General features: G+C 38.7%; 1 protein-coding gene across 3 annotated transcripts in view; it reads left to right on the top strand.

The window, feature by feature from the left end:
- Positions 1-13,828, top strand: part of LOC150079071 (putative ATP-dependent RNA helicase DHX35) — a 427,459-nt gene that overhangs the window by 363,345 nt on the left and 50,286 nt on the right. For all 3 annotated transcript variants that reach the window (XM_090383587.1, XM_090383586.1, XM_090383585.1), the window contains one exon: positions 7,123-7,276. In XM_090383587.1, the coding sequence (XP_090239713.1) occupies positions 7,123-7,276 (154 nt within the window). The remainder of the gene's footprint in view (positions 1-7,122; positions 7,277-13,828) is intronic.

Below are 13,828 nucleotides of genomic sequence, written 5' to 3'. Positions count from 1 at the left end.
GTTCCACACTTAACAGAGAATACTACAGAAATCTTTTGAAAAAGTTACACAATGCTTTGAAGGTGAAAAGGTGTGGAATGTTAACCAAAGGTGTCTGTCTTCTGTCAAACAATGCACCAACTCACACAGCCGTTACCATCACCAACTTTGTTTCCCAGTGCGGCTATAGCACCCACCCTATTCTCCTGACCTAGCACTGTCAGACTTCTTTTTTTGAGAAATGAAGAAACCGTTGCGTGGACACCGCCTTGATTCGTCTCAGGAAGTCATCAATGAAGTGGAATCATGGTTTCAGGCAAAAAGTGCAGATTTCTATGATCAAAGAACTAAACAACTGATTCATAGATGGGAGAAATGTGCTCTATACATGAAGAGTATATAGAAAAGGATTAAAGTTGCTGTGAAGATTCACCTTTCTAGTGCTATTATTTCTAGGTAAGGGTACAAACTTGTTGATACCCTCTCATATATACAGGGTATGTCAAAACTATGTTAACACTTATATGGAAAAAATATTGTCAAAATTATGTTAACACTTATATGGAATGAACATTCGAATTTTATTTTTCAGATATAATGGTAGGTTGGTTAACGCTAGAAGAAAGAAGAGTGTTGGCAAGCTTGATGCAAGTGTTTCATTCTCCAACCATAGTTCGCAACAAGTTTCAAGAACAATTTTGACCAGACCCACCAAGCTGTTTAACGATTTATTGTATATACGAAAAGTTTGTTCGAACTGGCTCGGTTGCGGAAAACTACAAAGGTAATGCTGGACGTCCCAGAACAGGTAGAAGTGAAATGAACATCGCTGTTGTTCAGTTTTCAATTCTGAATAGCCCAGGAAAGTCTACCAAATGATGCAGTATGGAAACAGGGATTTCACAGAAAACTGTGTGGAGAATTTTAATGCACGACCTCGGAATGCACCGTACCATATCTAACTCGTCCAAGAATTGACAGAAGGTCAAAAACGTGTTCATGTGGAATGCTTCCAGATTTAAGCAGAAATGGTAAACATCCAACCGGACATTGTGTATCAGATGGCATTCAGTGATGAAGCCACTTTTCACATTAGCGGTCATGTGAACTGACACAACACAATATTTAGGGGTGCGTAAGTCCACGAGTACTTTGTGAGCATGAATGTGCCTTCCCAAAGGTGGATCCACGTGTGCTGTTACCGCTGCTAGTGTAATTGGACCTTACTTTTTTTTTGACACCCCATCAGTGAATTCTGAATCCTACTTACATATGTTGCAGTCCTACGCCATCGATGAACTTCAGCTGATAATACACTCAGCGGGGCATTTTCAACAGGACGGGCACCTGCGCATTTTGGTCGTATTGTTCGTGATTTTCCTAGATAACACATTTCCACGAAGATGGATAGGAAGATGTGGGCCTTTGCAGTGGTCTCTCCACTCCCCTGATCTGATGCCCTGCGACTTTTGGTTGTGGGGTATGGTGAAAGAGAGAGTGTACAGCACGAAAGTTTGGAATATCAATGAACTCAAGGTAAGAATTACGAATGTGGTAACATCTATTCCCAGAGAATTATGCGTCAGGGCGTTAAATGCTACTTTCAGTCGTTTCCTATATAGGGGCAAAGATTGATGAAGTTGTAGAGCGGATATCATCTTTTAAGGGCACACGTTGGCACTAATGATATTAAGAGTAGGAGATCGGCGGAATTACTTAATAAGTACAGGTCACTGTTGAAAAAAAGCTGTGAATTAGGGTTGAATTTGAAAGTGTATGCAATTCTGCCCAGACACGATAGGAGGGTGTATATGATGAGAGCCTTGTCGATCAATTCGGCCCTGGAAAGATTTTGCAAGGATCAAGGAGAGAAGAATTGTTTTCAGCCTGGTCTGTACTTGTTAGCAGGAGAGAACTGCTTCTACAGGGATGGGATGGGATACACTTAAATAGAAAGGGTGCAAGAATATTTGCTGATGCTATCGAGGCAGTGTTAGGTGTATCAGAAAACTACTAGCTTGGGGGATACAAGGACTAATAGATTAACAGTAGCCACTGGCAGAGGTGAAAGTGGTTCTTGCACTGCTTCTGTTGGAATGAGTAGCAGCCTGGAAAACAAGATGCAGGGTATTTCAGAGCCTGCTGGAAGTCATTGCAGTACAAGTAAACACATGGGTTGTGTTAGGGTAGCTAAGAATAGGAATAGGTGCATGTATACTTGCATGTATAAATAAATTTGATGAATTTGAGGTATTGCTCAAAACATCAAAGGCAGATATTGTTGGGATATCAGAGATGGGGTGTCACAGAGATATAAGGAATGCAGAGCTGGAATTTGGGAAGTACAATGTGTACAGAAAGGATAGACAGGATATGCTATTAGTTAAGAAACACATAAAATCCAAGGAAGTGAAGCCAGTCGACATCACTCGACAGTATGGCCACCTCCGTAGCCAGGTGGGCAGGAGCAGCAGTGCATAGCACATGCTTCTTGATTAGACCAAGGGTTCAAGCCCGTGACCACCAAATACAGAGGATGCGGAAAGGTCAGGAATGACAACCGCATATCCCCGGAGCAATATGGCCTTAGTTGCTAATGCTCCTAAAAACGAAATAAAACAAAACAAACAATCGCTGGACAGTGCAATGTCGAGTCAGTTTGGTGTGACATAAGCATTGGGAGATCAAAATTGAGAGTAGGAGTGTGCTGTAGGCCTAATGACTCTGATGAGTATAATAAGAAACTGTACAGGGAAATAGAGCGGGCTAGTAAATAAGAGAGTCTTATAATGGGGGATTTTAATTTCCCAGATATTGACTGGAATTTGTGGGTTGGTCACTCACACACCAGCAAGGCTATTGTGAATTTATTGGATGATTGTTTTCTACATCAGCATGTTCGGGAGGCAACTGGAGGGAGCAGTATTCTTGATCTGATTATCAGTAGTGATTCTTCGTGCATTAAGAATCTGCAGATAAAGGAACCACTAGGTGACAGTGATCACAATGTGCTGAATTGGGATTTACTCAAAGAGGTAACTACCATCAGGAGTTAAGGGAAGGGTTTTTGCTTTCGTAAAGGTGACTATGGAGGTCAGAGACTGTATTTATATTCTATACAGTGGGACCAACTGATGATGTTACCAACAGCAAATTCAAAATGGGAAGCATTCAAAGAACTTATCTTGGAAGCTACTAGGCTTTACATACCAACTAAGAAATATTGTTCAAGGTTTAGGCCTAAATGGATGTCAGATGAACTAATGAGACATATGGCAGAGAAGAAAAATGCATGGGATACATATAAATTAATGGGTGACATGGAAGCCTATGATAGATATAAGCTGGTCTGTAACCAAGTCACAAAGAAGATTAGGCAGGCAAAGGCAGATTATGAGAAATCCTTGGCAAAGGATGCAAAGAAAAACAGAAAAGTGTTCTTTACCTATGTAAACTCTAGAAGGAAAGGGATGAATCAGATTGGTCCACTGTATATTGAAGATTCAACAGTTGAGGATCCTGCTCAGGTGGCTAACAAACTAAATGAGTATTTTGCATCTACATTCACACATGAGGAGTTATTCAGGAAGGGGAATGCCAGAGGTGAAGTAAACTCTGGCAGTGAGTTAGATGATTTTGTAATAAGAGAGGAAAGTGGAGGAGAAATTGTTGAGGAAGTAAGCAAAGCCTTAGCCATAATTATGGGAGCTTCTTTGGACTCAGGAGAGGTACCCATAGACTGGAGACGTGCAAATGTGACCCTAATTCACAAATAAAAATCAAAGGCTGACACAAGTAATTATAGACCTGTGAGTTTAACTTCTGTTTCAGTAAAATTAATGGAGGCACTGGTTAAAGAAGCACTGCAGGATCATCTATACAAGACTTCAGTTATAGCTCAGACACAGCATGGTTTTGTTAAGGGAAAGTCTTGCCTGACCAATTTGATTGGATACAATGATGCAGTCACAAAAGTACTGGATGCAGGGAATAACTTTGATATTATATATTTGGATCTTAGAAAGGCTTTTGATACTGTTGAACATGGAAGACTACTGCACAGATTGGAGCAGTGTGGCATTGGAGGCAAATTGCTGCTATGGATAAAGGGATGGTTGAGGGAGAAAAGACAGAGAGTGGTAATCAATGGACACTGCTCATCGTGGACTAATGTTATTAGTAGAGTCCCTCAGGGTTCAGTGTTGGGTCCATTGTTGTTTTCTGTATTTATAAATGATATTGATGATGCTTAATGTCCAAGCATCATCAATATCAAAGTATATCAAGCTTAATGTCCAAGTTTGCAGATGATACAAAGGTTGGCAGGGTTGTTAAGGACACTACTGATACTATGCTGCTGCAACAGGGTCTGGAAAGGTTGAGCAGATGGGCTCAGAGGTGGCAAATAAAATTTAACATTGACAAATGTAAAGTACTACATATGGGAAACAGTAACCCCAGAGCAACGTATCAACTCTGTGGTACTACACTGACAGTGGTAGAGAAAGAAAAAGACCTGGGGGTAATTGTGCAGGCTGATATGAAGTTTTCTGAGCAGTGCAGATGGGCTGCAAGAGTAGCTCATGGTGTATTGTCAATGATATACATGAATTTTTCTAGCAGGGATAAGGAGGTGATTATTCACTTGTATAAGGCAATCATCAGGCCACACCTTGAGTACTGTATACAGGTCTGGAGGCCTCATTTCAAGAAGGATATAGAGCTGCTGGAACGAGTACTGAGAAGGGCAACAAGATTAGTGAATGGAACAAACGGTTGGTCTTACGAAGAAAGGCTTAAGTTTGGCAAATTACAGTGTCTGGAGACTAGGCACCGGCGAGGTGATCTGATAGAGGTGAATAAAGTGTTGAATGGTTTGAGCATGCTCAATGCTGATGGGATTCTTCCTCTTGCTCAGAATAATCACCTGAGAGGGCATAAATTCAAATTGAGAAAAGACAGATGTAGGATAGATGTGCAGAAATTTGCCTTTAGCCAGCGGGTAGTTGGTTGGTGGAACAGACCTCCATCCCTTGTTGTGGAAGTTGATAGCCTAAATAAATTTAAGGCTCAGTTGGACTGGTATTTTGAACGAACGGAGGGGTGAAATTGGAGTGGTTTTTTTTTTTTTTTTTTTTTTTTGGCTGATGCTGCATAATCTTGCTTTCTTGCATCATATGGCTCTGCTAATGCTATTGTGTGTTGATAACAGGTTGAGACGTTACATACATATTATTCCACATATACAATACAATAAATTTTGATAAATGTTGATTTCAGTTAATGTTGATTACAATAATTGTTTTTTGCATATAAGTGTTATCATAATTTTGACATACCCTGTATAATAAATGTTAATATTTTTTTGTTAAATTTATATTTACCATAGGAGGAAGCAGTGAAGACTTCAGAGACATATGGTTGCTTGATATATCATGAAATTAAATTTATTAAATTAATCTAAATTAAGATAGTGCACTTTAGTTTGTTTATTTATCAAATAAGTTGAATCAAGTTTCAATTTATCAAATAAATTGAAATTAGTATTATCGATATGGTGCAAGGAAGCCACAAGGCTTTTCTGCACCACCCAAAAAAAGTAATAAACAAATAAACAATAAAAACATATAAATATTAAAAAAGAAAATAATTACTTATGTGTTCTCTCCTCATATAGGTAGTGTATGCAGCTGATTTGAATTTTCCAAGCTGTCTCAACTTCTTATGGAAGCAATTTATTCCAATGATTTTAATTTTGTTTTGATATTCAACTAATACATTGAAATACCCCTGAAATCCTATTGCATTGGATTTCAGGGGTATTGACAAAAGTTTTACAAGCTCAACTTCTTTAACTAGTGATTTAAGGAAAATGTTTATTTATTTAACAAATACCATGGTTTATGTTTAGATACGAATGCTTGAAGCCTTTAGTTCATACTAATCATCTGTTTGTCTTTTGCATGTAAACTGCATGAAATTGCTCTTTTTCATACTATTATTTCACATATCAAAAACTATATTAACAACCATTCAAAAAGCTGTATCGATATTGTGATATAACTGTTTAAAAATAGGATGCCTCTGTTTGTCAAAGGTGATCACTCCGGCCAAGAAATAGAAAAATATAAATTTCGTTTATGATAAATATATTTTTTTTATACTGCATATAGTTGTACAGATTGGTGGGGTGGAATGGAATGAGTACAAATCCTCTATCTCACAGTAATATTATACTTTTTTTATTAATAAATAAAAATTGTTAATGTATATAGTAGTGGTGGTACCAAACAAGATAAAGTAACTGAATGAAAAATCTCTATTGACACCTACATTATAAGATATAAAACTAGAACATATAAGTTGGAGATGTTATGAAAGTTTTATTTTCATAGTTTTTTGAACACTAAATTGCCGCAGTTATAAATATAATTATTTACACATCTATTACTTATTAAACAGGGGAAAAAAAAAAAAAAAACATTCATTGAGAAATAGTGATATACAATCATGGTATAAACTTTAAATACAGAAATCAGCCTGCACAGTCACTTAAGTTATAAAAGAAAATAGCTATTGCTATTTTCTTTTATAACATAAGTGAAAATGCATTGCAATTGATAAAATAAAATGATAAAATATGATGAAAATGAAATTTAATTTTGTAATGAGTGGGGGTGTTGCTGATCAAGAAGCACTAATGTGAATAATCCATATGTGGCCATGTTGAGCTGTGAAAATTATTCAACACTGACCACCTATTACAGAATGAACAAAAAAAACTTATGCCAGTTATAAGTGAAAATGCATTGCAAAAGTGAAATATGATATAATATTTCACTGAAAAAATATGCAAATACATATTGTGCTAATCATAAAAAAATTCAATGACAAACATTGGAAGTGTCCATGCTAGATGCAGGGTAACTTTATTCCCATGTGCCCACTTGCATTTTGAAATATTGGACATTTTTGGAAATGAGATTTTGTAGGATGACTTTATAAAGGACCACCTGTACATTTAAATACTGACTAATTATTGTTAAAAATGCAATATTACAAAAGACCAAAACAGTTTTTTTAATTTATTTTTGAACTGTTTTTTTCATATCCACTGTTGCAATGTATACACCTTTTTTTCAGGTGACATTGATGCTGTATGTCGATGCATTGTTGCTGGGTTTTTTGCCAATGCTGCCTATCTACATTATTCTGGAGTGTACAAAACAGTACGAGGAGATCATACATTACACATCCACCCTTCTTCAGTGTTATATACAGAGAAACAGCCACAGTGGTAAGTGACTTAAGTATTTAAAAAAAAAAAGCTCTAATGGGTCATAAGTTGCCATGTTAAATGTTAGTACCCATATAACAGGGTACTTCTACAACACAGTTTCACTCCAACACAATTGATAAATTGCTGCAATCCTCGCACAAAAACGGTTTGAGAATTGCTGGAAATCTCGCACAACACTGTATTTTTGAGCTTTTGTGCTGGGAAAACCCTGCTATTATGTTAGATGTAATTTTCAACGTTTTCATTTCTTTTTGTGAATCCCTGCTGTTGACTCACTAGTTGTTATCGCCTTCATGTTATTTTTCTAAAGCACATTTCTGGAGGTCACTACCATAAAGTAATAAAAACAGTTGGCAGTTTCTTGTTTATTGGTCTTTTCTGTTGATGTATGTTTCTGAATATTTCTTGCATTTGCTATAGTACCGATAGCTGGAATTCTGTGGGTTTTCACATTATTATGGTGAAATGTTTCCCCTTCCATGAAATATTCAATTATATAAAAAACATAAATAAATTTTCAGAAACGCATTACTCCGGATCTCACTTGTGCATATTGTGTTTGTTGCAACTTGTGCATACCATGTTCTTTATTATTAATTCCTTATCATTTTTGCTGTTTTAAATTTCACAACAAAAAAAAAAAAAAAAGAAGTAGGTGAACAGAAATACCAATGTACATATTACAGTACGTATTAATTAAGCTATGTATGTAAGCATAAATTTATTTTTATTTTGCTAACTGAAAAATATTCTTCCGATTTTCACGTATCATTTAAAGCGGAGGTCCACTCTATTTTGTTGGGAGATCCCTGGGTTATGTTCTGTGCTGTTGTGCTTGTTTGAGTCCATAAAAAATAATTGTGACTTTTAAAGAGAGCAGAAGCTACATGAAATATAGATGCTGCAGAAGAGATTGTGCTTAGCAGTGATGAAGAGGAAGAAAATTAAATGAACATATTTTATCTCATAAGTATCACAGTTTGTAAGGTAAGACCTTTGTTCAGTTATTACTATTTAAGTTACTACTATTATAAAAATAAAGTTAAAATATTAAGTTATTACCACTATAAAAATTAAGTTTCCGATAGTTATAAAAAAAATGGCTTTTTTTGTTAGCTTTTGGAACATAGCCCCCCTTTTTGTACTGGTTCTTAGTCCTGTATAACAAGATTTTGTAGGAACCAAACTACTGTGTTATACGAGGGTTACTTGTATTAGAAAAGTAAGCAAAGTTTATATGGAATCAACCAAAAAAAAAATTATTCATTTAATTTTCCCATACTTCTAATAATATGTGCAAAAAGATGTATGTTATGGCAGTCATTCAGTGTAGCCACGTGTTCTGGAGCTCCTGAATGTTGAGTCATATTAAAGTGTTTAAAGTATTTTCTTCCACTGGAAAAGTGTGCCAGCTAAAAGAACTTCGCAAGTGGATTAAGTGGGTAAAAAATTTTTGTTATTACGAGGGTTATCTGGTCTGTTCTCTCTCGTCATAGACCTAATCCCTTTAGGTTTAGCATTCTGCTAACGCTTTGCTGTAGTCAAACACACATTGTTGACAGTTAGGCCTAGTGGATTTTGCTGGGAATACGATACGTACATAAAGTTTTGGTATCAGTGGGTAGCTCTCTTCTCCAGCTTCTGAAACAAGTACCAACAGAAGACTGAAGCATACAGGTAACTATTATTTCTATAGATTAAAACTGCGAATACCTGATAGGACATTTTCTAGTTCTAAATTCGCAACGTGTACGCTTACCGAGGGTAGAGCCTTTCGAAATCACTACAAGATCATACCTCCTGCTGTACTTCCCCTTAATAGGTGGGCAGAAAGGCCTTAGTAAAGTTACAGTAGCTCACTATACTTCTTTTGCCTCGGGGAAAGAGCGACCTTAAAAACTAACGGAAAACACATGTCTGGATTACAAAATATGGATAAACAGGGATCAGAAGCAACCGATCAAATATGTAATATATGCCAAAAAGTGAGCAAATGCGCTATTAAATGCAGTGGATGCAAGGCGGTTATTGGAAGATGTTGCTCCTCGGTGGACATAACTCGACTTAATAGAACTAGAAAGAAGAAATTTCTTTGTCTTACTTGTAAATCCAAGAAAGAGAATGGTGGGGGTGAACAGGTAAATAAGCCATTTAAAGAAGAGTCTAGCGAAGGCGAGTCGGGCGATGACGCCGGCAGCGAACGCGAGCCTACGGACTCCTCTCAAGATATCTGCTCTAGGATAGCCGAAGAACCAATTAATGTCATAGGTGACTCGATAACGGAAATACTAGGGTGCGACGCATGTCCAGATGATTGCGAACATCGGAGACTTCTCAGCGGAACCCAAGACACTGAAAAAATTTCAAACCTCGTTGTACAGCGTGTTGCAGAAAAACCCTCATTACAGCGGAACTGGGAAAAACCAACACTGCGGCTCGGAACCCTACACGAGCAAACACGAATATAACCTAACAGAGCTCCTATCTCCGATGTACAGGGCCCTACGGGAGATCCAAGAGGAGAACAATGAGCTAAGGGAGCAAAACATTAAAATCAGCAGAAGTCAAACGTTATTAGAAGAAAAATTGAACGCACTATTAGCGCAGTTCCAACTTACAGATAGAAAAATTGACACTGCTGTAATGGCTATTAAAAAACAAGAAAATAGGGCCCAATACAAGGATGCGGACAAGGCACGAACGGATCAGCATACGCAGACATCCAACTTACAGAGGGATACGAAGGGAAAAGCAAGGAATGCTAAGAATAATATCTTTAAAAATGAGGGATGCGAGTCACAACTGCAGCTAAGGGTGTCAGGATCTGAAATCTCCACTGAGAAAAATTACATGACTAGGCCTGAAACAAGAATAGACCCCGCCAAAGCTAGTCCCTTCTCCCTATCAACCCATGACAACCCCCAGAGCACATTGAAGACTGAAATAAATACTGGGTTTACTAGACAACCTACCTTTGCACAGATTCCGGCCATTAGCCCGAAGGCACCGCAGCAAAATAAGGCGAGTAAACCTGCCCCATCGATACCCTCCCGCACAAAAGCAATCCATGTTTGAGAACAATCTCGCGGGCTATAGGGTTCAAAAAACAAATCAAATCAATGATGAGCACAATAGAACCGAGACCACAATGAAACGTGTCGCGGGTAACATTCAGAGGCTTGCCGATAGTTTTAACATATCCTCTGTACAAACCAGAGGAAAGATATTTATCTCAAGACTCAACCCGCAGACAAGTCCAAATCTTATTAAAGAAATGTGCGACAGAGGATTAGGGATTGACGTAGAGGTCAAGCAAATACGCACAAGACATCCTGCATATTCCTCTTTCATACTCTCCTGCCCACTAAATAGTGAAGGACAGCTCTTGGACAGAAACATCTGGCCAGTAGGAACGCTAGTGAAGACATACAGAGAAAGGGCTGCGAGGCCCACAATTAGGAACAGCACCGCGAACCTAAGAAGAGCCCTATAGCAATCAACAGTCAATTTTTCTCTCGCAAAAGAATCGAACCAGATTATTATCTTCTTGCAAAACGTAAGAAGCATATCAAATAAGCTTCACGCACTACAAACCTTACTACTGAACTCGGAGAATGATTGCGTATGCTTAGTTGAAACATGGCTCCATAATAACAGACACCTGGACGCCCTTGCACACTCCTGCGGTTACAACTGCATCGCAAATGGAAGAGAGGGTAAAAGAGGAGGCGGTGTAATGATTCTTTTGAAGAAAAGATTCTCAGTAGTCAAAGAACTCGAGGCGCAATCTGAAAATTTTGAGGCTATCATTGCCACTCTTGGTACAGAAACGAGGAGATTGCAATTAGGCGTAATATACCTACCACCGGAACACACTAAAGAAAACAGAGCCGAGCTTCTTACGTGGCTCACCTCAAATCTGAGCACGAACACAGACACAATCATAATGGGAGACCTAAATATGCCACTACCAAAACATCGGGAGGCAAAAAGCGAGTTGGACGATACAATGAAAGCTTTAAACATGATCCAATTGAAAACACCAGCAACAAGAGGAACTCAATGCCTAGATCTCATATACTACAATACCCCAGATATAAAGTTGAGGAACAGCTACATGAAATTCTCTTCGGATCATCAACCACTCACGTGTGAAGCCACTTTAAGAAGAATCCGGGACATCCCTCAAGCTGGTCGGCATCCAAAAAGGGAAACAAAGATGATTTTCTCATCAAAATATATTAAAAGTGACGTCATGCTGAAACATCTGATGGCATATAATTGGCAAAACCTATACCGTTTGGGCACTGATGACGCCTTATCAGCGCTCTCACAATCACTCATGCATATGGCTGAAGAAGGAGCATCGAAGGAAATAAAAGTATCAGACAAGGCAAAGCCCTGGTTCAACTCACAGTTGAAAGTAATCTTCAAAAATAAGCAAACATTGTTCAGGAAATGGAAAAGAACTGGGCATCCAGAGGACCACACCCTGTACAAACATGAAAGAGCACGCTTCATGAAGGAGAAGAAACGGGCACACATAGATATGGCTAAAGCAAAACTAAAAAAAGGTAAAAGAATTGTCAGCAAAAAAAGCCTCGCGCATAACATGACTGAGACATCCTTTAAGGAATGGACCGAAGCCACTTTCGGAACACCCCTCAAGGAAAACCAAATTGACAGCAAAGCAAACAGTAACAGGATACAAGATGTAATCAAGGGGTTTAAGAAATCTATCAATAGTAATCGGATTGTCACTAACAATGAACATCTAAAGGAAATCAGTATTAGCAGAGACAACCTAAAAAGTGCAATCAACAGCCTCCCAAATAAAGCAACGATTGGGCCAGATAATTTCCCACTATTTATGATCAAAATCTGTAGCTGTTACATCATCGATGTACTACTACACATTTTCCAGAGGATTTTGATGGAGGAGAGCTTCCCGACGCTGTGGAAAAGCTACTTTGTAAAACCTATCCCCAAAATAAAAAACCCAAAATCTGTAAAAGACTTCAGACCAATCGCTATCGGATGCTCTCTGCAAAAAATCTTTGAAAAAACAATCCTGCACACCATTATCGAGCATTGCTTCAAGCACAGGCCAGAATACCTGCACTCAGTACTTCCACAGAGATCGACCATCACCAACCTCATGGGGACACTGCTAAGGATCCAACAAGCACTAAACAGCAAGCAGCAGGTCGACGTAGTCTTTTTAGATGTGGCATCCGCCTATGATAACATATCCATCCCAGCTCTCATAGTCATTCTGCGGGACTACTTTCACATTGCAGGAAATGTCCTCCATTTATTAAAGAGCACTCTTCGGCGAAGACAAATTGCGGTGACAAACGAAAACATGTGCGCAATGTATGAGGTGGATAAAGGGGTCCCGCAAGGCGGAGTTTTGTCTGCCACACTTTTTGCCATAGCCCTTGAACCCTTCTTAGCCCAGAACAAGAAGCACTTCATCACATACGCCGATGATATAAAATTTTTTATTACCTCAGGATATCAGAAATCAGCTGACTACCACAACCAAGTGGCTAATACTAAAATAAAAGAACTTCAAGAGTACCTATATTGTATCGGGCTGCAGTTGAATGGAAAAAAGACGGCACATATGACTTTCACAAATAAAATAAAGCCAAACAAAATGGAAATATTTGTGAACGACATCCTCGTCCAAAAGGCACAGACACACGTTGATCTTGGTCTCAAGTGGGATGAAGGCCTAACCTTTCGCCCGCACTTCACATACATCCGCAACAAAACATACGCGGCGCTTTGGGCAACCAGGCAAGAGCTCACCGGTATTAGAGACCCCGGTCTGATGAAGCAATACATCAACAGATGTGTTACTCCTATTCCCCTATACGCGGCACAAATCTGGTCTTCAGCTCCCGAAAGCAGTATCAAAGCCTTTCTAGGACTCGAATACTGGCTCTTGAGATGGCTGAACAGAATTTCAGCTAAACCTTTTACCATCTCAAGAGCTATACTATACTCCAATTTAGAGGTCACACCCTGGAGACAAATAATCACGTCAAGGAACATAATGACCCTCGCTCAGCTTTTAACAGGACGACTGGATGCACCGAAAGCCCGAGAGTGGATAGAAATACCCGGCGAAAAATCAAGACGAGTTGCAGATAAAGAACCACAACTGAAAGTGGCATTTACGCAGTTGGATAGCCTCGGAAGATTCTTTCCAGCAAACACCATCCAGATATTTAACAACCTCAACATCAATCCTGAAAAGCTCTGCAATTGCAAATCCTACAGAAAGGAGGTTCTCAGAAACTCTTACTTGCAAATACAGATGTAAGGATACAGTTTCAGCACCTTGTTCGGCCAGGCACAAGCCACTGGGCTTTAGGAAACCCGACCTCATCAATGTGTAAGGATTGATCTACCTACACAACTCTAATCCCCACAGAAGAAGAAGACTGCTGGAAAATTGAACTTTAAAATTTTTATTTTGCCGTATCACGGTCATTCGTGTTGTTTCATATGCTGTACGTTGTTTTGGCTGCTGTAAAT

Source organism: Mastigoproctus giganteus, chromosome 10, assembly GCF_048544385.1.
Source record: "Mastigoproctus giganteus isolate SK-2022 chromosome 10, ASM4854438v1, whole genome shotgun sequence".
NCBI lineage: Eukaryota > Metazoa > Arthropoda > Arachnida > Uropygi > Thelyphonidae > Mastigoproctus > Mastigoproctus giganteus.
The sequence above is the reverse complement of the archived record's forward strand: the minus strand, read 5'-3'. Positions and strand labels throughout refer to the sequence as shown.